This window comes from Protomyctophum bolini (assembly GCF_963924005.1).
Source record: "Protomyctophum bolini genome assembly, chromosome: 3".
Taxonomy (NCBI): domain Eukaryota; kingdom Metazoa; phylum Chordata; class Actinopteri; order Myctophiformes; family Myctophidae; genus Protomyctophum; species Protomyctophum bolini.
This window is the reverse complement of record NC_137864.1, coordinates 40,578,456-40,603,229: the sequence shown is the minus strand read 5'-3', so window position 1 is coordinate 40,603,229 and position 24,774 is coordinate 40,578,456. Positions and strand designations below refer to the sequence as shown.

At 44.3% G+C, this 24,774-nt stretch overlaps 1 protein-coding gene across 4 annotated transcripts in view; it reads left to right on the top strand.

The window, feature by feature from the left end:
* The window catches only part of ctnnd1 (catenin (cadherin-associated protein), delta 1), a 62,570-nt gene that overhangs the window by 25,640 nt on the left and 12,156 nt on the right, over positions 1–24,774 (top strand). For 3 of the 4 annotated variants that reach the window (XM_080759381.1, XM_080759382.1, XM_080759384.1), the window contains 10 exons: positions 493–788; positions 975–1,065; positions 3,689–3,876; positions 5,615–5,873; positions 8,807–8,878; positions 10,219–10,369; positions 12,643–12,850; positions 19,612–19,729; positions 20,820–20,979; positions 24,507–24,524. In XM_080759381.1, the coding sequence (XP_080615507.1) occupies positions 493–788; positions 975–1,065; positions 3,689–3,876; positions 5,615–5,873; positions 8,807–8,878; positions 10,219–10,369; positions 12,643–12,850; positions 19,612–19,729; positions 20,820–20,979; positions 24,507–24,524 (1,561 nt within the window). The remainder of the gene's footprint in view (positions 1–492; positions 789–974; positions 1,066–3,688; positions 3,877–5,614; positions 5,874–8,806; positions 8,879–10,218; positions 10,370–12,642; positions 12,851–19,611; positions 19,730–20,819; positions 20,980–24,506; positions 24,525–24,774) is intronic. The other variant, XM_080759383.1, reaches the window with a different exon arrangement.

Genomic DNA, 24,774 nt, shown 5'->3' with positions numbered 1-24,774 from the left:
GCCACAAAGTGACCATCAGCCAAATCGAATAGTCGACAGCTGTGCCAATTAATAATCGATTAATTGAACCCACCCCCCCCCCCAAAAATAATAATAAAAGACTTTAAAGATTTTATATTATGCACATGCCATGGTCACATAACCATTATATGTTGAGTGCATGCTTTGATGGTTACAGTTACATAATCAGTTTTGATGAGTAAACCTTTGTGGAGATCTTCTCAGTTCTCATTGTATGCTAGTTACTTGCCATTCTGGATGGAAAATGAAATCCATTTGGATTTGGGGAGAAGTAGTTTCATAAGGGGCTGGTATGAAGTACTTGATATAAAGAGAACATGTTCAGTTCACTAGTCTACACTCTACTCTACACCTGCCTTCATTTCATCTGATTGTCTGTCTGGCAGGCACTTCTACTGCTTTAAATCAGACCAAATCCTTTAAGGGCCTCCGCTAAATGCCTAAATAGCTTCTTCTCCTGTTCTCTCCCAGGTGAAGAAGGTGGTGAAGACCACCACCACGCGTACGGTCATCCCCTCCATGTCCGACACCATGTCTCTGGACGGGGGGGGCTCGGGGGTGGGGGGCTACACCACGCCCATGGAGCGCGTCTACCGCCAGGCCCCCCCGGGACCCCCGGGGGGCCCCATGGACTACCCCACCCACACGGTGCCGCGCAACTACCACTACGGGCCCCCGGGGGGCGTCTACGACGACTACCGCCCCGGACCGCCCTCCGAAACCTACGCCAGTCTGACCAGAGGGGCGCGCATGGACGACCGCTACAGGTAACCGACGGTGTGTGTGTGTGTGGGAATAGAACGACGGTGTTCGTCACACTGTCGTCTTTTTCCAAGAATAAGCGTTTGTTAATTCCTCAGATGTTCCTACATTCCACTGTTGATTTTGACAGCAAATTTTGATCATAGAAACTGTCCTTCCTCTTCTCCTCCTCCTCATCCCCCCCTCCACAGACCCGTCCACCCAGACGGCTACAGAACTCTGGATCCAAGTTACAGAGCTCCCAGCAGGAACCAATTGGACCCCTACGCTGCTCAGCCACAGGTGTGTATGGATGGATGGATGGATGGATGGGTGGGTGGGTGGATGGATGGATAGTGGATGAATGGGTGGATGAATGTTTGGGGAACCCTGCTCTAGTCTCTGGCTTGACAACTGGACTACTTGAATCATTGAATGTGCTTTCGATCAGAGTCATGTATTCATTGTCCCTGGAACAAGATATTTTGAGATGGGGGTCCGTGGCCCAATAGAGATAATTCTGGGGGTCCTTGACATGAAAAAGTTTGAGCACCACTGACATAGAAACATGGGGTTTTCAGAAAACTGTTAGGATTTAGAAACCTTTTTTTTTTTAATCAGTCCAAAATGGGTTAAGCTTAATAGTTGGATTTGATTATTACTTACATTATTCTGGTAGTTACAAGTAATCGGTACCAGAGTTGTCACGGTGAGTATTCCTTGATTGACATGAGAGCACGCAGCATTGTTGAAGGTGTTCTGGGAAGAATTTTAGCCCGGTGTAATTTTTTTTGCCCACTGCGACAAGCCGATCTTTCCGAAGATATACAGTATGTGACAGATTGTCAAGATTGTATTGTCTCATAATAAATGAACTGTTCAGCTGCTTGATAACATCTTACTGTAGAAGCCATGAATTGGTTTATTATTATGTTTGGTCTATGGAATGAGTGGGCTGTCACTGGTGATTGACGTGGATGATTGATGGGCATATACAATAGGGGCGGGCCTGATTCATTCTATACCTCACCTAGTTCACCTGCTTCACACACCGTGAGAGAGAGGGGGTGTGTGTGTTGACCGCTTTATACCGCTTATTTTGCTTTCTTTTATTTACTTTATTTACGTCTGATCGCTGTGACTACCAGTACTTTGCTTTATGTTTGAGCACCGTTTGAGTTATGCACCTGGCTTTAATAAAACACCTTAAACGCATTGTTTTGGACCCAGCAAAATCCTTTTGTTTTTGCGGAGCGCGTCGTCTGACAACCTGGCCCATCCCATCGCCTCTCAGCCACTTATTGCGAACGCAGTGAGCACTTACTATGAGACCTAGCAGATCATGTCTGTGTGTCTGTCTGTCTGTCCGTGTGTCCCTCTGGACGTATAGCTGCTTACAGGACTCCTTATATGGTTATGGCTAAGTTAAAAAAAAACTTAACTTAAAAATAACTTAACTTAAACAAATAATAACTTAACTTATTAAAAAACTCTTAAAAAACCCCAAATATGTACGAGCTGCGTTCGCTTCCCGCGTTTGCGCGTCTTACTGGTTTATACATTCATCTCCTGTACCTACACAAAACCGCTGTGTGTAGGTCCCCATGGGCAGCGACATGTCAGTAACATCAGTGTGTGTATTAGGGCATTCACTAAAAAAACTATTTATCGATTTCATTAACACAAGTCGATTCGGATTAGGAGAAGTCTAAAGTTTTCCCCATATCATATTTTTTGCTCTGTGTGTGCGTGTGTACAGAATTCAAACTGTAGCATTGATTATTGTCACGGACAGAAGTCATTCTTTCCCTTTGCATACAGTATATGCACCAGAGCGCACTCGCCTATTAGTTTGCATTGCATTCAGAACGCGCCCTTAATTAAAAACCAAATGCAGCTGTGCATGTGTCAGAGAAGTAACAACGTTACCCCCAAACGATATCCCCCTCACCTCCGTGCTGGAAATAAAGCGTCTGGGTTTCCGAGGCTACATCCGTGCTGACGCAATGACTGTCCTGTTTCTGGTTAAGCTTTACGCGCGGGGGCACATGAACCTCTCAGTCTCCGGTCAGTGCTGGTTGTTGTTTATTTGCATGGCTCAGAAAATAAGTAACAAACTAACATGAGAACGTTATCGAGTTGTTGGAGGAGGAGGAGGAGGAGGAGGAGGAGAATAATAATGTTATATTTTTCATTGTATTCTCGGGCCGCTGTGTGCCAATGCCACTACTTTACCTGGATAACATCATCTTTTCATTTTGACATAATCCTGTACCGGCACCGCGTGTAGCGTTTGGTGTCATTAACGCGATCGTGACAAAATAGCCTACAGCTGCTGCTGCCAGCAGAGCATACATGATGAACGGTAAAGATACCAACAGTGCTACGCAACATGCAAGTAACACTGACTCCAAGCCGTTTATAAATCAGTCAGTGAACGGACAAGTCAACTTTTCACCGCTGTCCCCGTCGTCTCGTCCCCCCCCCCCCCGTCCCCCCCCTCCACAATCACAATCAGAACCTTCAAGCGTTTGCATTCCAACGGGTGATTGAGCGTCGCGCTCTACACGTCCTCTCTCTTTTCTCAGTGTTTTTAAATGGAATTTTAAAACGACACAAATCTTGTAATTCCCCTCTCGCGTAGGCTACCAGTGGCACGTGTCCCGCGGACCAGCACCGGTGTTTGGGAACCTCTGATATATAGATGATACATACAGTACACTGTGTCATATTGGAGAGGCCACTGAATGTGCAGTGCTTTGTTTGACATGCTCTGTATTTGAGCGTGCGGCACCTCCACCCGCCCCACTTCGACTTTGCTGTCTGACAAGTCGACTTGGAAAAGTCATTAATGCCCTAGTGTGTATCCCTGGGTGTGTGTAGCTGTCAGTAACATCAGTGTGTGTATCCCCCTGGGTGTGTGTAGGTCCGTATGGGAAGCAACATGGAGCTCTCGGGCCTCCAGAGGTTCGTCCCAGAACCCTACGGCCTTGAGGACGACCAGCGCAGCATGGGTTACGATGAGCCCGACTATGGGATGGGACCGCCCATCCACTACAGCACCGTTCCCCGGAACCACCACGCCTTCCTGCACGGACCCCCGCGCCGGACCGGGTAAGACCAGAACCCCCCCCCCCCCGGCCGGGGAACCCCCTTTTGGTGTTAACATACATTATGTTATCATTTAGCTGTCGAAAAATAGCAGATCTACAAGCTCGTAGCGCGCCACCGAGTGGCACGCTACGAGCTTGTAGGTCTGCTATTTTTGTGAAAAGTCGTCAAAATGTGGTGCAAATCTTTGAATATATATTTCAGAGAGTACATTTTTAACTAAAATATTTGCTTCTGGGAGGAGGGGTCCCTGGAACTACATCTTTTGAGATGGGTGGTCCGTGGCCCAATAGAGATAATTCTGGGGGTCCTTGACATGAAAAAGGTTGAGCACCACTGACATAGAAACGTGGGTTATTCAGAAAACTATTATGATTTAGAAGCCTTTTTTTTAATAAATGGTGCATTTATATATATATATTATAATAATTAATAAATAATTAATATATTATATATAATATAATATATAATATATAATATATAATATATTATTATTATATATTATTATATTATTATATATATTTTATCAGTCCAAAATGGGACTATGAACTTGTAGGTCTGCTATTTTTGAAAAAAATCGTTGAAATGTGCCTCAAATCTTTCAGAAAATTGTCGTGATTTAGAAGATTTTGATTTTTCGACATCAGTATGAGAATACATTGTATGTTAATGGTACCCCAGCGTATTATGCTAATTATGAAAATCGCCCAACATAATGCAAGCTAGCATCCGGCAGTTTTCTAAATGCTGGGGGAGACCCATACTCAACCTTTATAACAATAATAAAACATTAGGGTCCTCAAAATGTCCAAGGTTCACATTCTGGCAAGTAGACTAGTTGCCTTGGCAGCGGGGAAGCTAAAAATACGGCAAATATAATTGGCACTAACGAGCCGACCTCTCGTCTCTCCCAGTGTTGTTTTTGGCAGCAATTTTTTGTTTTAGTCATTAGTCTTTTGAATAATTTAGTTTTAGTCACATTTTAGTCACCTGGAAATGTGCTAGTGTTAGTATAGTTTTAGTCGACTATTTGTCACAGGATTTTAGTCGACTAAATCTACAGTTGATTTAGTCGACACGTGCGTTTTGACAGTACTAACCAACGTCACGCCGCAGAAGCAACCTTTGCCGCAGCAGCAGCGGTGGAAGCTAAAATACGGCAAATATAATTGGTACTAACCAGTGTTGTTTTTGGCAGCAAATTTCTATTTTTGTTTAGTCATAGTCTTTAGACTGAAACTTAATTTAGTTTTAGTCACATTTTAGTCACCTGGAATGTCTTAGTGTTTAGTCTAGTTTTAGTCGACTAAATGTCATAAGATTTTAGTCGACTAAATCTACAGTTGATTTAGTCGACTAAATAGTATTTTGGCGGGCCTTGATGCCGTCGTAATGAGTGTTTTTACACTTGCTGAAAATAGCCGATCTACAAGCTCACAACGCGTCGTGACGCGTTGTGAGCTTGTAGATCTGCTATTTTCAGCATGCAACCAAGTGTAAAATGACTTATACTGGATCTCTTGTCCACTATAGTCCCTTCCTAACATTTTAGTCTAGTTTTTATTTGTCGACGAAATTGTCAGTATATTTAGTCTTATAGTTTTAGTCATCGTAGCTTAGTTTTCATTTAGTTTCCATTTGTTTTCATCAGTAAAAATAGGTAGTCGATGGACATTTTTCGTCTTAGTTTTAGTCGACGAAAACAACACTATGGTACTAACGAACCGACCTCTCGTCTCAGGAGTTACGAGGGGACGCTGGACGGGGACATGAGCGCGGCGGGGGACATGTATTACTGGGGAGGCGGGGCTCCCCTGGCCCAGGGCGAGCGGGGGAGCATGGCCTCGCTGGACAGCACGCTGAGGAAAGGCCCGCCGCCGCCCGGGAGCTGGCGCCAGCCGGAGCTGCCCGAGGTCATCGCCATGCTCAACTATAGGCTGGACCCTGTGAGGAGCAACGCCGCCGCCTACCTGCAGCACCTCACCTTCAAGAACGACAAGGTACGACAAGGTTTGGCGTGTTCTCCCCGTGTCCCCTAGGGTAGGTACCCTCGCGTGTTCTGCCCGTGTCCCCTAGGGTAGGTACCCTCGCGTGTTCTCCCCGTGTCCCCTAGGGTAGGTACCCTCACGTGTTCCCCCCGTGTCCCCTAGGGTAGGTACCCTCGCGTGTTCTCCCCGTGTCCCCTAGGGTAGGTACCCTCACATGTTCTCCCCGTGTCCCCTAGGGTAGGTACCCTCGCGTGTTCTCCCCGTGTCCCCTAGGGTAGGTACCCTCGCGTGTTCTCCCCGTGTCCCCTAGGGTAGGTACCCTCGCATGTTCTCCCCGTGTCCCCTAGGGTAGGTACCCTCACGTGTTCTCCCCGTGTCCCCTAGGGTAGGTACCCTCACGTGTTCTCCCCGTGTCCCCTAGGGTAGGTACCCTCACATGTTCTCCCCGTGTCCCCTAGGGTAGGTACCCTCACATGTTCTCCCCGTGTCCCCTAGGGTAGGTACCCTCACATGTTCTCCCCGTGTCCCCTAGGGTAGGTACCCTCACGTGTTCTCCCCGTGTCCCCTAGGGTAGGTACCCTCGCGTGTTCTCCCCGTGTCCCCTAGGGTAGGTACCCTCACGTGTTCTCCCCGTGTCCCCTAGGGTAGGTACCCTCACGTGTTCTCCCCGTGTCCCCTAGGGTAGGTACCCTCACATGTTCTCCCCGTGTCCCCTAGGGTAGGTACCCTCACATGTTCTCCCCGTGTCCCCTAGGGTAGATACCCTCACGTGTTCTCCCCGTGTCCCCTAGGGTAGGTACCCTCACAAAAAACATGCAGTAATCCTGGTCTCTAAACTGCCTCCCCCTGGCCAGCCGGGGCGCCTGATGGAGGGGAAAGGAACTGGTTGGAATAACGTGTTCCTTCCACGCGCTACGTCCAACCAGGGAAACTCCCCCCCTGTCAGGTGTAAAGGAGCAACTTGGACACTCAGGCATGAAGGAAGCATGAGTTAAGTCCGTTGCTCTCCCCAGGTTGGCGGAGGGTGTGTAGAGCCCAGGATATCACATTAGATAATTGACACAGGGGTGAAAAATGGGTTACAAAATTGTGGGATAAAAATTATTAAAAAAAAAGAAATACAAGGTAAGAGTAGGGAGTGAGCATCACAGTCCTAGGGGTCCCAGAGGAGGGATTGAACGTCACAGTCCTAGGGGGTCCCAGAGGAGGGAGTGAGCATCACAGTCCTAGGGGTCCCAGAGGAGGGAGTGAGCGTCACAGTCCTAGGGGTCCCAGAGGAGGGAGTGAGCGTCACAGTCCTAGGGGGTCCCAGAGGAGCGAGTGAGCGTCACAGTCCTAGGGGGTCCCAGAGGAGCGAGTGAGCGTCACAGTCCTAGGGGTCCCAGAGGAGGGAGTGAGCGTCACAGTCCTAGGGGGTCCCAGAGGAGGGAGTGAACGTCACAGTCCTAGGGGTCCCAGAGGAGGGAGTGAACGTCACAGTCCTAGGGGTCCCAGAGGAGGGAGTGAACGTCACAGTCCTAGGGGTCCCAGAGGAGGGAGTGAACGTCACAGTCCTAGGGGGTCCCAGAGGAGGGAGTGAACGTCACAGTCCTAGGGGGTCCCAGAGGAGGGAGTGAACGTCACAGTCCTAGGGGGTCCCAGAGGAGCGAGTGAACGTCACAGTCCTAGGGGTCACAGAGGAGGGAGTGAACGTCACAGTCCTAGGGGTCACAGAGGAGGGAGTGAACGTCACAGTCCTAGGGGTCACAGAGGAAGGAGTGAACGTCACAGTCCTAGGGGTCACAGAGGAGGGAGTGAACGTCACAGTCCTAGGGGGTCCCAGAGGAGGGAGTGAACGTCACAGTCCTAGGGGGTCCCAGAGGAGGGAGTGAGCGTCACAGTCCTAGGGGGTCCCAGAGGAGGGAGTCAACGTCACAGTTCCCGGGGGTCCCACTTCCAGGGCACCGGGAAGAGAATTTCCCATTCATTCTTTTCTCCCCCATAGACATTTCGGAAAGTATTTATTTGCAGAACTTTATAAGCTTTTCTTCTGTTAATTTTTTTTCTTCTTCTGTTTAATTATTTGTTCGGTTTCACAACATTGTGTCTGTCGTGAGTTGTTGGCTTTGTTTGAGGCTTTTAAAGGTCCATTAACATTAACCAGTTTACAGTTTCTTCAATATTTTCCCCAAGTATTGTATTTGGAGGCTTAGTCTAAACATACATTTTATTATTATTGTAATACCCTGTTTTTTGTGTTTTGTGTTTTAGTTTTTCTCCTTTTTTGTGTATTGTATTGATTGTATAGTTAGGACCCTCTCGAAAACGAGATACTGTATCTCAATGGGGTATTCCTAAATTAAGAATTTCAAACATACTGTACATACACACGGCACAAACATAGAAAATGCTCGATAGTGGGGCTCAATAAGAACCCGTCTCGATAAGGTGCTCCTTATCAATAAAAAATGAACGAGTTCCATCTCAGGTTTCAAAGAGATTTTAACCCATTTTGGTGTTACCATCATGTTATGCTTTAGCTATTGAAAAATAGCAGATCTACAAGCTCGTAGCGCGCCACCGAGTGGCGTGCTACGAGCTTGTAGGTCTGCTATTTTTGAAAAAGTCGAAGAACGACTGACTTTTTTTAAATCTGATCTCAGGTCAGAATGGGTTAATCAGACCAGTGTGTGTGTGTCCAGTGGAAACCTCGTATGAATCTGATCTCAGGTCAGAATGGGTTAATCAGACCAGTGTGTGTGTCCAGTGGAAACCTCGTATGAGTCTGATCTCGGGTCAGAATGGGTTAATCAGACCAGTGTGTGTGTGTCCAGTGGAAACCTCGAATGAATCTGATCTCAGGTCAGAATGGGTTAATCAGACCAGTGTGTGTGTGTCCAGTGGAAACCTCGTATTAATCTGATCTCAGGTCAGTGCCGTTATTAACATGTGACTGTATTTTCCAGGTGAAGACCGACGTGCGTCGTATGAAGGGCATCCCCTCGTTGGTCAGCATGTTGGACAATCCCAAGAAGGAGGTACGTTACGCTCCGTTATCGGAACGTCTTTCTGCCAATAAATCTGTATGGAACACTTACTTTTATATAATAATAATAATAATAACACTTTATTTGTATAGCACCTTTCATGACATGAAATGCAGCTCAAAGTGCTTTACAGAGCAATGGAGAAAGAAAGAAAAGCAAGGCAACAACATTAAAAAACAAGAGCATTAATGCAATACAGTGAGGACATGAATAACAAAAAATAAAAGATCAATTAAAAGCAATGTTGTAGAAGTGGGTCTTGAGCTGTGCTTTAAAAATGTCTACAGAGGCTGCCTGTCGAAGGTACAGTGGGAGTTTGTTTGTTCCATGCGGACGGCCCGTAGAAGCAAAAAGCTGCTTCCCCGTATTTTTTAGTTGCCATTTTTTTAGGCAAAGCTTAGGGGGCGGTTTGGGACATATTTAGGCAGGCAGTCATGTAGGTAGGAAGGTGTGAGACCATTGAGAGCTTTATACACAAGTAAAATAATTAAATATCATATAGGTTCACCACGCAGCCTGTGGAGCAGTCTAAACCATGTGTCTCTCTGTATAGGTTCACGACGCAACCTGTGGAGCAGTTTAAACCATGTGTCTCTGTGTGTAGGTTCACCACGCGGCCTGTGGAGCAGTTTAAACCATGCCTCTTGTGTTGTAGGTTCACCACGCGGCCTGTGGAGCAGTTTAAACCATGTGTCTCTCTGTATAGGTTCACCACGCAGCCTGTGGAGCAGTTTAAACCATGTGTCTCTCTGTATAGGTTCACCACGCAGCCTGTGGAGCAGTTTAAACCATGTGTCTCTCTGTATAGGTTCACCACGCAGCCTGTGGAGCAGTTTAAACCATGTGTCTCTCTGTATAGGTTCACCACGCGGCCTGTGGAGCAGTTTAAACCATGTGTCTCTCTGTATAGGTTCACCATGCAGCCTGTGGAGCAGTCTAAACCATGCCTCTTGTGTTGTAGGTTCACCACGCGGCCTGTGGAGCAGTCTAAACCATGTGTCTCTGTGGAGCAGTTTAAACCATGCCTCCTGTGTCTCTGTATAGGTTCACCACGCGGCCTGTGGAGCAGTTTAAACCATGTGTCTCTCTGTATAGGTTCACCACGCAGCCTGTGGAGCAGTCTAAACCATGCCTCTTGTGTTGTAGGTTCACCACGCGGCCTGTGGAGCAGTCTAAACCATGTGTCTCTGTGGAGCAGTTTAAACCATGCCTCCTGTGTCTCTGTATAGGTTCACCACGCAGCCTGTGGAGCAGTTTAAACCATGTGTCTCTCTGCATAGGTTCACCACGCGGCCTGTGGAGCAGTCTAAACCATGTGTCTCTCTGTATAGGTTCACCACGCAGCCTGTGGAGCTCTGAAGAACATCTCGTACGGCAGAGATCCCGACAACAAGATCGCCATTAAAAACTGTGACGGAGTCCCGGCCCTGATCCGCCTGCTGAGGAAGACTCGAGACCAGGACCTCACCGACACCATTACAGGTTAGCCCGCATTCTGACCCGAGATCAGATTCTATAAATGTCTTCTGCATCCTGACAGTCTTCCATTCTGACCTGAGATCAGATTCTATAAAAATGTCTTCTACATCCTGACAGTTTTCTGAAAAAGCTATGTTTCTTCGATTTCTTTCTTCTTCGTTAGAGACCTACAAGACCTATAAGCTCTTAGCGCGCCACTCGGTGGCGCGCTATGAGCTTGTAGATATGCTATTTTTCAATAGCTAAAGCATAACATAATGCTAACACCAAAAGGGGTTAAACAACACAAATTACCTGGATTTTATTCTCCGGGGAGAAACGGGAATTTTTTGAAAGACTAGAACTGGCACATCCACTGGACAGGCGGCAGGTGCGGCACTTAACAGTGGATAAGACAATATAAAAAACATAGAAAAGTCGTCCCGCACACTGTAACTTTGTAAAGCTCCCAGGCAAGGCTTGTTTGGTTAAAGTTTGGACACATAGGGCTCCATTTTCGTCACCGCTTAAAGGACCACTTCACCACTTTTCAACCTATGTTCATATAATAGGTCCTCACTAATAATCATGAAAAAATTGCACGATTTTTGTCCCATAGGAGGGCTGTGGGCAGTTTAGAAACCGTCTTCCAGTGACATCATCATGAGGCAGATATATTTTCTTTTATCGTGAGAACGATGGCTTCCATTTTCGCATTGCAACTTTTCAGGACTAGAAAGCCTGCAGTTTCTATTAGCTTGTATTCCCCATCGATGATGTCACTGGAAGACGGTTTCTGAACTGCCCACAGCCCTCCTATGAGACACAGACAGAGTATGAAATAATTGCGCCATTTTTTCATGATTATTAGTGAGGACCTATTATATGAATATAGGTTGAAAAGTGGTGAAGTGGTCCTTTAAACCCCTTATCCCTAAACTTCTTTGCCTTTTTTTTTTTTACTATTTTGAACAAGATTTTTGAATAGTTCCACTAGCCAATCTACATTGACTACATTGTGAGCTTGTAGACTGGCCATTTTAACTACCCGGTAGTCAAAAATGTTTTCAAACTAGTAACAAAAAAAAAGGGGGTTTCAGTGGTGACGAAAATGGAGCCTTTAGTCTCCATCAGAATGAGGACAAACACTCCTTTGTGTCAAACATTTCAAAGTAGACGCCAATCAGTGCTGCGCTGCAGTGAGGTCACACACACACACACAGGTGCACAGATAATTTAATTTTGACGTTCAGACAGTACCACTTAATTAAGGCAGATGGTGACACAAGGTGCCCTTTGTCACTCGAGCACATGCCCGTGTCTGTCTTTGCATTTTCAACTTAATTTTCAATTTTCAGTGCTATAGCGCCACCATTTGGCCGATGGTCATGGGCTTCACATAGTCACCGTTTGGCATTGCCGTTTGGCACTACCAGTTTACCGAGTTTCACGAAAAGTAACTGCACGGTTCAGTCAGAACAGCTATTTTTGGCGGAAGAAGGAGAAGAAGAAAAATAAACACAAAAACAAGAAGTGACCAAAGTCACTGCGTGTCTTCTTTGTCCCTTAATAACATCTTATGATGACTAAAACTAGACTTAACACTAAAACATTCCTGGTGACTAAAATGTGACTAAAACTAAGTGAAAACTATTCAAGAGACTAATGACTAAAACTAAAATCAAAAGCTGCTGCCAAAAACAACACTGCTCTATACGAGTATCGTTTCATGAAATGTACTGTATATGACACTGTACTAACGTGTAACTAGCATGTAACGATACGTCTCAACTCACGATACGATACGCATCACGATATGAGGTTCACGATACCATTTTTCACGATATTTTCAACACAATGATTTTCCAGACAAATGACCAATTCTTTTTTATTTTTTATGATTTACCTCCCCCCCCCCAAAGCGTTTTTCACAATTCTTATTTAACTACATTGCAAAGATAATTGCCTTCCTTGATGTATTAATGAGCATCAATAACGACCATCACCTGGGCACAGTCACAGACACATACTGTATACAGCTCCTCTCCAGGCCTCTACTGTCTCATTTCTCTCCAAAATCATGTGAATATGATGGAATATGATTACAGCTGACATTTCTTATCACACACTAGCCCCCCCTAAAACATTTTTTATTTTTTAATAAATCGATACATATCGTCGGGATATAATATCGATATATGTCGATATATGATATATCGTTACATGCCTACACTGTACATTGTGCTGTGGTTCTGGTGCTGACCCGGGGGTCCGTCCGTCCTCCCTCCCTCCTTTAGGCACGCTGTGGAACCTGTCGTCTCACGACTCGGTGAAGATGGAGATCGTGGACCACGCGCTGCACGCCCTCTCGGACGAGGTCATGGTCGCCCACTCGGGCTGGGAGCGGGCCATGAGCAACGGCGCCGGCGGTGGAGGCGAGGAGAACTGCAAGCCCCGGCACCTGGAGTGGGAGACGTCTCTCACCAACACGGCCGGCTGCCTGAGGTACGGATGGGCTGGAACCAGGGACGCTCGGGTTCAGGTCCAGGTTTATTTGTCATTGCGAACGCAGTGATTGTGAATGCAGTGAGCACTTACTATGAGACCTAGCAGATCATGTCTGTCCGTGTGTCCCCCCTTTGTGCCCATATATGGAGCTGAGTGATTTGTTTGTGATTTATGCAACACACTCCATATTTGGACGTATAGCTGCTTTGGGGACTCCTTATATGGTTATGGCTACGTTAAAAACTTAACTTAAAAATAATTTAATTTAAAAAAAGAATAACTTAAAAATAAATCTTAAAAAAACCCAAATATGTACGAGCTGCGTTCGCTTCCCGCGTTTGCGCGTCTTACTGGTGTGTATAGATAGATACAGAGTATAAATACAATGAAATGATTTTGCTTAGAGCACTCTCAGGACATAAACAAACATCTATAGTGCAAGGAAAAGACAAAAAAAACAGAAAATAAGTGCAGTGAAGTGACAAAACAGTGCAAAACAGTTCAAGGTCAGCTGTTCAGCAGCCTGACTGCCTGGCGGTAGAAACTGTTACTGAGACGGGTGGTACGAGATTTGATGCTCTGGTAGCGTTTATTGGAAGGGAGTGGTTTGAACAGGGTATTTGCGGGATGGCTGGTGTCTTCCATGATGTTGTGGGCGTTTTTCATACAGCGAGTGGTGTAGATGTTATGGAGACTGGGTAGTTCTGTGCTGCCGATGATTTTAGCTGCTGTTTTAACGGTCCTCGATCTGCAACCTGTTGCAGTCCTGAGCGGTCGTGTTACCGTACCACACTGTGATGCAGCCAGTTAAGGCTGCCTCTTTGGGCTGGAACTAGGGATGCCCTTATCAGGTTTTTTGGGACCGATCACAGATTGAGTTTTTAATCATGATCGAAAATTATTTTATGTCGTTGTGGCTCTCTATTGTCGATTGTTGTTGTATTGTTTACTGACGGAATCATTGCTCTTCCAAATGTTTCATTTCCCCTGTTGTCTTAAAGCTTAAACTTTGGTTTCTGAGGTGAGGGAAAGAGATTATGTGTGTAAATGGAGCAACTTCATACATGTGTGTGTAAGTAATCTTTAGTGCATCGCGCGCGTGCGATGCACTAAAGATTACTTACTGCAATAATGTAGCCCAATTTCGGTAGATATTCGCTATTTAACGATAATATTGTGCATGACGTGCAAAGACTGTCTCTTGCGAGGAGGGCAGGAGTGGGAAGTCAGTCACAACTGGATACAGTTTAGAACAGCCTAAATGTTCAGCAAAATACTGCTGAAATAATAATGTCCAAGGTTAAGAAATATGATAAAATGTTTTATTCTGTGTCTAAAAGTGGGACCAAAATAGAATTTCGGGCTGGTTAACCCATTCTTGACGGGAACCCCTTTCGGTGTTTCATAGCATTATGTTCTGCTTTAGTTGCTTGTAGATCTGCTATTTGTTTTTAAATCGCGCAGATCGTTGAATTTTCTTCATTAGCTCAAATCTTTGCTTCTGGGGGGGGGTTCAACTTAACTCATAGAATGCTGAAAGCGTTTTTAAACGTTTTATTATAGCCAAGCGCAAGAAGCGCATAACGTTTTTATACGTTTTATGGTCCAAAAAACGTTTTTTTATTGATTACTATAGTTCAACTATATTTGCGCCCGGACAACTCATAATGTAACACCGATCGGCTCTAAAAAGAGTTAAAACCCCCCCCTGCTGAAAAGAGGTGTTGGTCTGAGAAGCGTCTGGCACCGCCTATTGGTTGGTCTATGCGAGGACGTACGACGTATTGGAGACGGCCGTCCGGCATAGACCAACGCAGATGTCAGGGGATCTAAAATGGATGGGACAATGCTCTTGTTTGTGTGAATACACTCGATTCCCCCTCCCCTCCTGTTTCTACATGGTTTCTCCCGAGGGAGAATGGTGGGGGGGGGGGTCTCTTCCTCTTGGATCGCATTGGCAGTTCCCCCCCCACTCCCGAGTCCCCACTGCTTTCAACTGCAAGGCTTGCACTCACTCTCATTCTCGGAACAAGATACAACGCGATTTGCTCTCTGCCCGTATATAAACCTGCAACGATCGGCATTTGATTTCATAACGTAACGTTTGCCAGACACATGTGGAGTTAGTCATGGACAGATTGCACATCATTATCGAGGGCCCGCCATGATACGTTGGTCGCTGATCGCAAGCCGTACTGCTGCTGCGCTGCTCGCATCCAACCATCCAATCCACCCCCCTTTCTCGTTACAACAGGCTATTATAAACTCACCGTCGAGCAGCCTGCCCTGCACCTAATGTGATAAAATGAACGGCAGGACAAAATCGGATCGATTATTATCTGTCTATCAGCAACATACGGGTGTTTGTCTTGCAACGACAGGTGGTGCTTTCTCGTTTTTTTTCTTCCAAATACGTTGACGTGCTGCTTCTGCTGCTGCCGCATCCATCTCGTTGTTTTTCTTGTTTTTTTTCCCAAACATGTCCAGACACAATCCGATCCAGTCTCGCGTCTCACCTTATAGATACGCGAGACTGGATCGATGAGGTTAGTGGTATGTCTGGACATGTTTGGAGCGGCACACGACAATCGACAATAATGTTGATTATGCAAGATCATTTCCTCAAAGCCTAGTTGCCCCCCCCCCCCCCCCCGTTACTGCGATTGTTTGTAGCTCGAATCACAGAATGAGTTCAATGAGCGTAGGGAGAGGGCACATATGGGGCTACGATTGAAGAAAGTTTCCAAGTCCGTTTTATGATCAGATAATGTGCATCAAGACTCTCTGCTTTCATAAGAAAAAAACTAATACTGTAATTGCGAATGCAATGAGCACTTACTATGAGACCTAGCAGATCACGTCTGTCTGTCTGTCTGTCTGTGTGTGTGTGTGTGTGTGTGTGTGTGTGTGTGTGTGTGTGTGTCTGTCTGTCCCGCTTACTGTATATGTGGACCTGGCCCTTTTGTGCCCATATATGGAGCTGAGTGATTTGTGAGTCATGGTGACATGAGTGTGATGGCGTGGTCCTGCTTTGGGGACTCCTTATATGGTTATGGCTGAGTCATGGTGACATGAGTGTGATGGCGTCTTTTGTGACCATATATGGAGCTGGCGTGGTCCAAGCACTAACTATGACACCCTGCAGATCATGTCTGTAATTTATTCTAATTGTTATTGCAATTTACGATCTGCGTTCGCCTTCCGCGTTCGCGCGTCTTACTCGTAATAATAAAAATCACACCCCTGTGAAGTGAGCAGTGCAATGTTGTGAAGTGAGCAGTGCAACATTGCACTGCTCACTTCACTGGGGTGTGATTTCTATTATTATTACAGTATTAGTATTTTTCTTATGAAAGCAGAGAGTATTCTGTTTCATACGGTATATAGTATGTACATGTCGCTATAGGCCTTATTTTGTGAATATTTAGTTGTTAGGTCCATGCTCTCTAAAATTATCTTTTTCAGAGAACTTTAGAGATGGCATGGGCCTGAATAACTATTATTCACAAAATAAGGCCTATAGCGACATGTACATACTATATACCGTATGAAACAGTCGACTCTCTGCTTTCATAAGAAAAATACTAATACTGTAATAATAATAAAAATCACACCCCTGTGAAGTGAGCAGTGCAATTGCACTGCTCACTTCACAGGGGTGTGATTTTTCTGGGTGGTATTTTTCTTATGAAAGCAGAGAGTCTACTGTTTCATACGGTATATAGTATGTACATGTCGCTATAGGCCTTATTTTGTGAATAATAGTTCTTCGGGTCCATGCCTTCTCTAAAGTTCTCTGGTGGGCGCAAGCTGCATTCAATAGCCAATTAGTGACAAACTGTATATGTGTACAATGTGTACTGTTTTCCTCCTAAAAGTAGACATTCAGGGCTTTCATTCGGTATATGGTTTGTATAGGATATTATTTGTGCTCAATTTTATATCGGTCTTTTGAACTAAAAAAACTGAACTGAAATGTCTGTCAACTTCAGGCCTCCATATCTCTGTTGTTTTTTTTCACAAGCAGCGTGCAGGCAAAAGCAGGTGTTAGAAAAAGGTCAATATCTCCAGAATGGAAGATGGTAGAATCATAATTTTTTTTTTAAATTGAAGTGGACAAGTTGGGCTTTCTTTTTATTTATGCGATTGTGATTCTCGCTATAAGAGGCCCCTCGCTGTGGGCCCCCCAAAAAGTTCAAAAAGCCCATGTTAAGCCTTCAGCACCAGTAAGCCAGGGTCCGCTAGAACCTGTAGCAGTCTATGTGTTAATCATCACGCTAAAATATGTATATGAAAACATTATAGGGTAGAAATAAGCCACATAACAGTAAACTGGTCCAGCTGGCCGACAATCTGATTTGTAAACAAACAGACACCATGCGTGTTGCGTATAGCATAGCTACCGTCCCTAGCTACCTGAAGGGATGCGACGCTCTGATTGGTTCAGAAACTTCAGACCGGTGTTTCATGTTGAAACTTCAAAATAAATTGATCACCATTTCCGTTTCCCTACACCTTTAAAAGCAGAACAGACCGGTGCACAAAAGTGTTCTTTAGCCCTGTTGTTCTTATATTTAGGGACTCTAAACCCGCCTCATGGAGGTCAACAGTTAATATTCAGCATTTAAAACATGTTAAGGGGTCAGAGGAGATACTTGTAGTGACTTGATAGATCGTGACAAGTGACAATGCATAGGGGAAGGAATGAGAATGGCAACCCAGGACAAACCAAGACATTTCTGGGGGGTCAGGTGAAGGAATGGAAGAGTCGAAGTTGAAAAGGAGAGATGAGTTTGAAACTACTGGGAGAGCTCTGGGTCTGGATTAGTTTAGTTTAGTTTATTTGCACATATTATGTACATAATAACAATTATGGTAAAATAAAATAAATACAGAAAGCACATATTTCAATAAGAAACAAGATTAGTTACATACATGATGTGCTGGAAGTGCCAAAAAAAAACCCAAAGGGGCTTATTGAGTGGCCTTCCAAGCTACCACTTGAGCTTAGATAACAGAAATTAAGATATGAGTAAGCCTAAGGATTTAAAATAATAATACTGAAAAAAGAAAAAATATTTTAATAATGAATATCAAATAATAACATGACTAGGGCGTGTTGCCCCAGCTTGTTAATAGAAATTGCAGTAATTGTCTCTTAAAGGAGCTGAGACTACTACAGACTATGATATGAGATGGTAAGTTTAGGGATGGTAGCTCGACACGCTCTGCCTGATGCAACCTGATAACAAGTTTATGGATTATCAATCAATACGCTTCAGGCTTATCAAGCCTGCCTATTGAGCATATAGCGGCCCATGACGTCATGTTTATACAATCAAGAGGCGATCAGGAAATACTATATCTACCGGTAATCAGCGGTCACCCATGCTGGCACAAACATGTCGGTCAAAAGTGTACTATTGATACCTGCCAAGCAGCAGTGCTGCCCGGGTAAACTTAACCCATTTAGGCCTGACGAAATTGAAAAAAAGTATCTTCTAAATTATGACAGTTTTATGAAAAACCATATGTTTCTATGTCAGTCGTTCTCAAAACCTCATGTTTCTATGTCAGTTGTTCTCAAAACCTCATGTTTCTATGTCAGTTGTTCTCAAAACCTCATGTTTCTATGTCAGTCGTTCTCAAAACCTCATGTTTCTATGTCAGTTGTTCTCAAAACCTCATGTTTCTATGTCAGTTGTTCTCAAAACCTCATGTTTCTATGTCAGTCGTTCTCAAAACCTCATGTTTCTATGTCAGTTGTTCTCAAAACCTCATGTTTCTATGTCAGTCGTTCTCAAAACCTCATGTTTCTATGTCAGTCGTTCTCAAAACCTCATGTTTCTATGTCAGTCGTTCTCAAAACCTCATGTTTCTATGTCAGTCGTTCTCAAAACCTCATGTTTCTATATCAGTTGTTCTCAAAACCTCATGTTTCTATGTCAGTTGTTCTCAAAACCTCATGTTTCTATGTCAGTTGTTCTCAAAACCTCATGTTTCTATGTCAGTTGTTCTCAAACATTTTCATGTCAAGGACCCCCAGATATTTATTTAATTGCCCACCGAGCCCCATCTGACAATATGTTGTTCCAGGAACCCCCCTCCCCCCCACCCAGAAGCAAAGATTTGAGTTAAAAACGATCGCTCTGAAAGAATATATTCAAACATTTGGGGCCACATTTTCACGGTTGTTCAAAAAAATTGCAGATCTACAAGCTCGTAGAGCTGCTATTTTTCAACAGCTAAAATACAACATCATGCTTTATGTTAGCATTATGTTATACTTTAGTTATTGAAAAATAGCAGATCTACAAGCTCATAGCGCGCCACTCGGTGGCGCGCTACGAGCTTGTAGGTCTGCTATTTTTGACAAATCGAAGAACGACTGACATATAGAAACATGGCTTTTTCAGAAAACTATCAGGATGTAGAAGACATTTATAGAATCTGATCTCGGGTCAAAATTGGTTAAAAAAAAAACACCAAAAGGGTTTCCCGCTCCCCAAAACAGGTTAATGTCTGGGCATTGTGTGCTGGAATCCCTTTCTTTCTTTCTAACCAAACCCAAAATGGAACTCATTTGATTCCTCTCTGTTTCCCTCCCATAAGTCCCATTGTCTTCTCCCTCGTTCCCACAACGTTCCCACAACCAACGGTGCTTTTCCTTTCTGTGTTTCTACTCCTAATCCTTTTGTTCTTCCACCTTTCTCTCCCCCCCCCCCCCCCCCCCCTTCTCACCTTTCCGCCATCTCCAGGAATGTGAGCTCAGAGCGCAGTGAGGCGAGGAGAAAGCTGAGGGAGTGCACGGGATTGGTCGACTCGCTCATGTACATTGTCCAATCCCAGATTGACTGTAAAGACGTGGACAACAAGGTGTGTTGAAAACAATCTTCTGACTTAACCCATTCTGACCTGAGATCAGATTCTATAAAAATGTCTTCTGCATCCTGACAGTTTTCCATTCTGACCTGAGATCAGATTCTATAAGAAATGTCTTCTATGTCAGTCGCTCTTCGATTTTTCAAAAATAGCAGACCTACAAGCTCATAGCGCGCCACTCGGTGACCCGGCTTGTGGATCTGCTATTTTCAGCATTCAAACCAAGTGTAAAATGACTTGCACTGGATATTTTGTCCACTAGTCCCTCCCTAACATTTGAGTCTAGTTTTTATTCGTTGAGGAAATTGTCAATATATTTTTAGTCTCAGTTTTAGTCATCATAGCTTAGTTTTCATTTAGTCTCCATTTAGTTTTCGTCAGTGAAAAAAATGTAGTCGACGGAACATTTTTCGTATTGGTATTGGACGACAAAATCAACACTGATTTGACCCATTCCTGAATGACAATAAAGGTTCAAATTTGTCATAGATTAATTGTAAATTAAAGTTAAAGTTTGTATACTCAATGGGTACAGTTCAAATGAAAGCACAGGTTAATAGAAAACCTGCTACGAGGATGAACCAGAAAAACCACTGAGGACTAGTTTACATCAGGGTCCTCCATTTTAATTCATCAGAACATTTAAATCATCATAGGAAGATTACCTGTACAATTAATTTGAAATGGTTTAGTTTTAACCCATTCTGGACGGGAGCGCCTTTTGGTGTTTTAAGCATTATGTTATACTTTTAGCTATTGAAAAATAGCAGATCTACAAGCTCATAGCGCGGCATCGAGTGCAGCGCTACGAGCTTGTAGGTCTGGTATTTTTTGAAAAATCGTGAAAATGTGGGCAGAGTTTTTTTGAATTATGTATTCTCAGCGGCCAATTACACATATTTTTGGGGGTTCTTGACATGAAAATGTTTGAGAACCACTGACACAGAAACGGGTGGGTTTTTCAAGAAAACTGTCAGGATTTAGAAGACATTAAATGTCTTCTAAAAATGAACCCATTTAGACCCGAGATCGATTCTAAATAGGTTCAAAACTAACCCAGAATAACCCCTCTCTCTCTCCCCAGCTGATAGAGAACAGCGTGTGTCTGCTGAGGAACCTGTCCTATCACGTGCACCGTGAGATCCCGGGCTTCGAGCGCTACCAGGAGGCTCTGCCTCTCAACCAGGGCCCCGCCCCCGCCGCCAGCCAGAAGACCGGCTGCTTCACCTCCCGGAAGGGCAAAGGTCAGTCCGTCCTTCGGTCAGTCAGCCCACCTGACCTGGCCTGACCTCGTCTGTGTGTGTGCTCTTGTGTAGCGCCCTGTGCCTTTTGCAGAGCCGTCGCTACTATAGGGATGTCCCCATACACTTTTGTCGCTTCCGATCCCGATCCTGATAACCTCAATTTCTGTGTTAGCCGATACCGATACCAGTGGTGTGATCTCGTGTTGTGTTTATAGAGCACTGAAGTCTGACCCGGCCGCTTCACTCATATGGATATGAAGAATCAACTGACTGAGAGAAAACGCTATTGTTACTGCTGCTTCATTAGTTACATTTTCACTAGAAGCAGACTGTATCATATATGAGTGACTGACGGTCTCAAACGATACAGAGACACCTCCCTGACAATAACGCTGAGACAGCTTGTTTATTTTTGGACCACAACGCTTATAGTAGACGATATTAAGATCACCCCATGTTGTTCTCCATAGAGAAATTACTTCCGCGAACCAGGGGAATCGTCGGGATGAGCGAGTTACGTCAGGACTTCGGTGCTCTATAGCTATCTAGCTATATATCTCATGTTGTGTTTACAGCTATTTAGCTATATATATCTCATGTTGTGTTTACAGCTATTTAGCTATATATATATATATATATATATATATATCTCATGTTGTGTTTACAGCTATTTAGCTATATATATATATATCTCATGTTGTGTTTACAGCTATCTAGCTACGTATATATCTCGTGTTGTGTTTATAGCAGACTCCTCACTCATATGAGCACTTGCTTTGCAGTTTGGGGCAACTCCAAAGCTAACTCCTTACCCCTGTGTCGGATCTGTGGTTAGACTGGCATATGCAGTATACCGATATGAACCGATAATATGACAAATAAGGGACGATACCAATTTAAATCTCATCAAATGGTGGTCCGTGGTCCCCTTTACCGATAATGTGCCTTGATATGAAAAAGGTTGAAGACAACTGCTGGTACAGTATAGTACAAGCAGGTACAGAACCAAGTGGAACCGGGTAGACGGGTCGCTGTACCTCTTGAGCCTCCCCTAGTACACATTAAGAAGTGTTACAAACCTGTGTCTGTGTGCTTCGTCAGAGCGAGAGGAGTGTCATGTGTGCTCAAAGGCAATATAATAATCTTTTATAGATGTTGCAAATCAGTCTCCGTCACATAGATCATACAGCTGTATTTATGGGATGGGCAGTGGTGATGTAATGTTGACTCTATAAAGTCTATAGTCTTGTGCGAGTGCTACTGAATTTGTCTACTGATAAACCAGTAGACAAATTAGTGCTGCTCAAAATGTCAATCTTTTTCCTCCTTAAGAATTGAGATCAAAATTCTCTTTTTGGTGTTTTATACATTGTTATAATTTGGCTATTGAAAAATAGCAGATCTACAAGCTGTGCGCTACGAGCTTGTAGGTCTGCTATTTTTGAAAAATCGTGAAAATATTTATTTCAGAAAACTGGAGGATTTAGACGATTTTTTTTTAATTTCGACGTCAGGCCTAAATTGTTCAGCACTAATCACCACACACACACACACACACACACACACACACACACACACACACACACACACACACACACACACACACACACACGCACACACACAGGAAGCTGCCCTCTAGTCTCAGTCAAGTCACGCAAACAACTCAAAGAGGTGGATATTTGGTATGCTAAGAACTCCAAGAATGTCCGAATGTCTCTCTGATCGAGCTTCATGTCTGTGTTTAACTGAGCGATTAATGCACGTCTACTTATCTACGCCAATTAGTTGACTTCGTTACACTAAAGTATGTACCGTGCAGACCTGGCTGTAGCTCTCATTTTGAAGCAGCCGGTAATTAGCCTTCCCCAATACGAGGAAAGGACAGGGAGATAAATCAACTTTTAACCCATTCTGAACGGGAACCCATTTTGGTGTTGCCATCATGTTATGCTTTAGCTATGGAAAAATAGCAGATCTACAAGCGCATAGCGCGCCACCGAGTGGCGCACTATGAGCTTGTAGGTCTGCTATTTTTGGAAAAATCGAAGAACGACTGACATTTTTAGAATCTGATCTCAGGTCAGAATGGGTTAATCAGACCAGTGTGTGTCCAGTGGAAACCTCGTATTAATCTGATCTCAGGTCAGAATGGGTTAATGACCGCCCGGCAGGAGTTTTCATGTTGCACAGTATAAGACTATACGGTCATTAGTTGCGAACTCAGTGAGCACTTACTATGAGACCTAGCAGATCATGTCTGTGTGTGTGTCTGTCTGTCTGTCCGTGTGTCTGTCCCGCTATCCAAATATGGAGTGTGTTGCATCAGCAATCACTCAGCTCCATATATGGGCACAAAAGGGGCCACGTCCACTCAGCTCCATATATGGGCACAAAAGGGGCACCATATAAGGAGTCCCCAAAGCAGCTATACGTCCAAAACCCAAATATGTACGAGCTGCGTTCGCTTCCCGCGTTTGTGCGTCTTACTCGTATTATTGCCTGGGCGGGTCAGTCGTGTAACTTTCTCGACGTTTAAAGCCGTGTAAATTAATGTTCGACACAACACGGCCATGCAAAAAATAATAACACCAGAGGTGGCGAAAGCTTGACCCGCATAGCAACAGTTGCTAAACTATTTGGATTGTTGGACAATCGCTTTTTTGGGGGGGTGGGATTTATTCTGTGGTTTCAGTTGGTTTTCCACTTCTTCACAACTGAATTCTGGGAATTGCAGTTCTATCAGAATATATACAGAGGCTGTAATGCCAAATGAATGCAGAGACCCTGTGTGTGTGTGTGTGTGTGTGTGTGTGTGTGTGTGTTTTCCTCCATTATGATTATATGGTCGTATTTCCCTGTTATGTCTAGGCGTTTTTTTTTATATTAACTGACATCTTTTTTCAGTTATTTGAGATAACTTCTCTGGAGTGTTATCGTCTTGTTAAAGGAGAATTCCATACTAAAATATTTTCTTACCTTTCTTTTTATAGTTGTTACATCCCCACCAAAGAGGTCCAGGTGTCATTTGCCCTACCATAATCCCTAAATGAATTGAATGGGGATATGGGGTGTTGTGCTAATTTGCTTATTTCCATATACATTTTTCAGCGAATTAGCACAACACCCCATAGCCCCATTCAATTCAATGCAATTCATTGAGGGCTTATGGTAGGGGAAACAGCCATTAAGGAGTTGTTTTTGCACACAAAAAAACACCTGGACCTCTTTGATGGAGACGTAACGACTACAAAGCAAGGTAAGAAAGCCTTCTAGCATGGAATTCTCCTTTAATGGTGGTCTTTTTGCCCTCCTCTGCCTCTGACTGATGTATATCCCTGTGGTGAAACGGACGGTGCCACTTCCGTCTGGGATGTGAACAAAAAATGTCAATGTTTGGTGGCTTTGGGATGCGGCTGCTCGCCTCTCACTTAATTTGCTCTCTTTCTCTTTCTCCTCCATTCTGGCCTTCCTGTCCTCCCTCTTTTCTTCCGTCCTCCTCCTCCTCTGCTTCTTGGCCGGGGCTACAGATGAGTGGTTTTCCAAAGGTAAGCCCCTTTCTGCTGCTTTCTGCTGCTGCTGTGTGACCGAGCTGTGCTTTGCTTCAGCTGTGCATGCTGTAGTTAATCATAACCAGTCTGGAGCTAATAACAGATCTCTGTAACTGTATACTGTACTAACCGTCCTTAACCGTACTTTATTGTGTTGTAGCAGGTGTGTGTGTGTGTGTGTGTGTGTGTTGTGTAGTGCTTGTGCAGATTGGCAGGTCTGACACACACACACACACATGCGCAACAC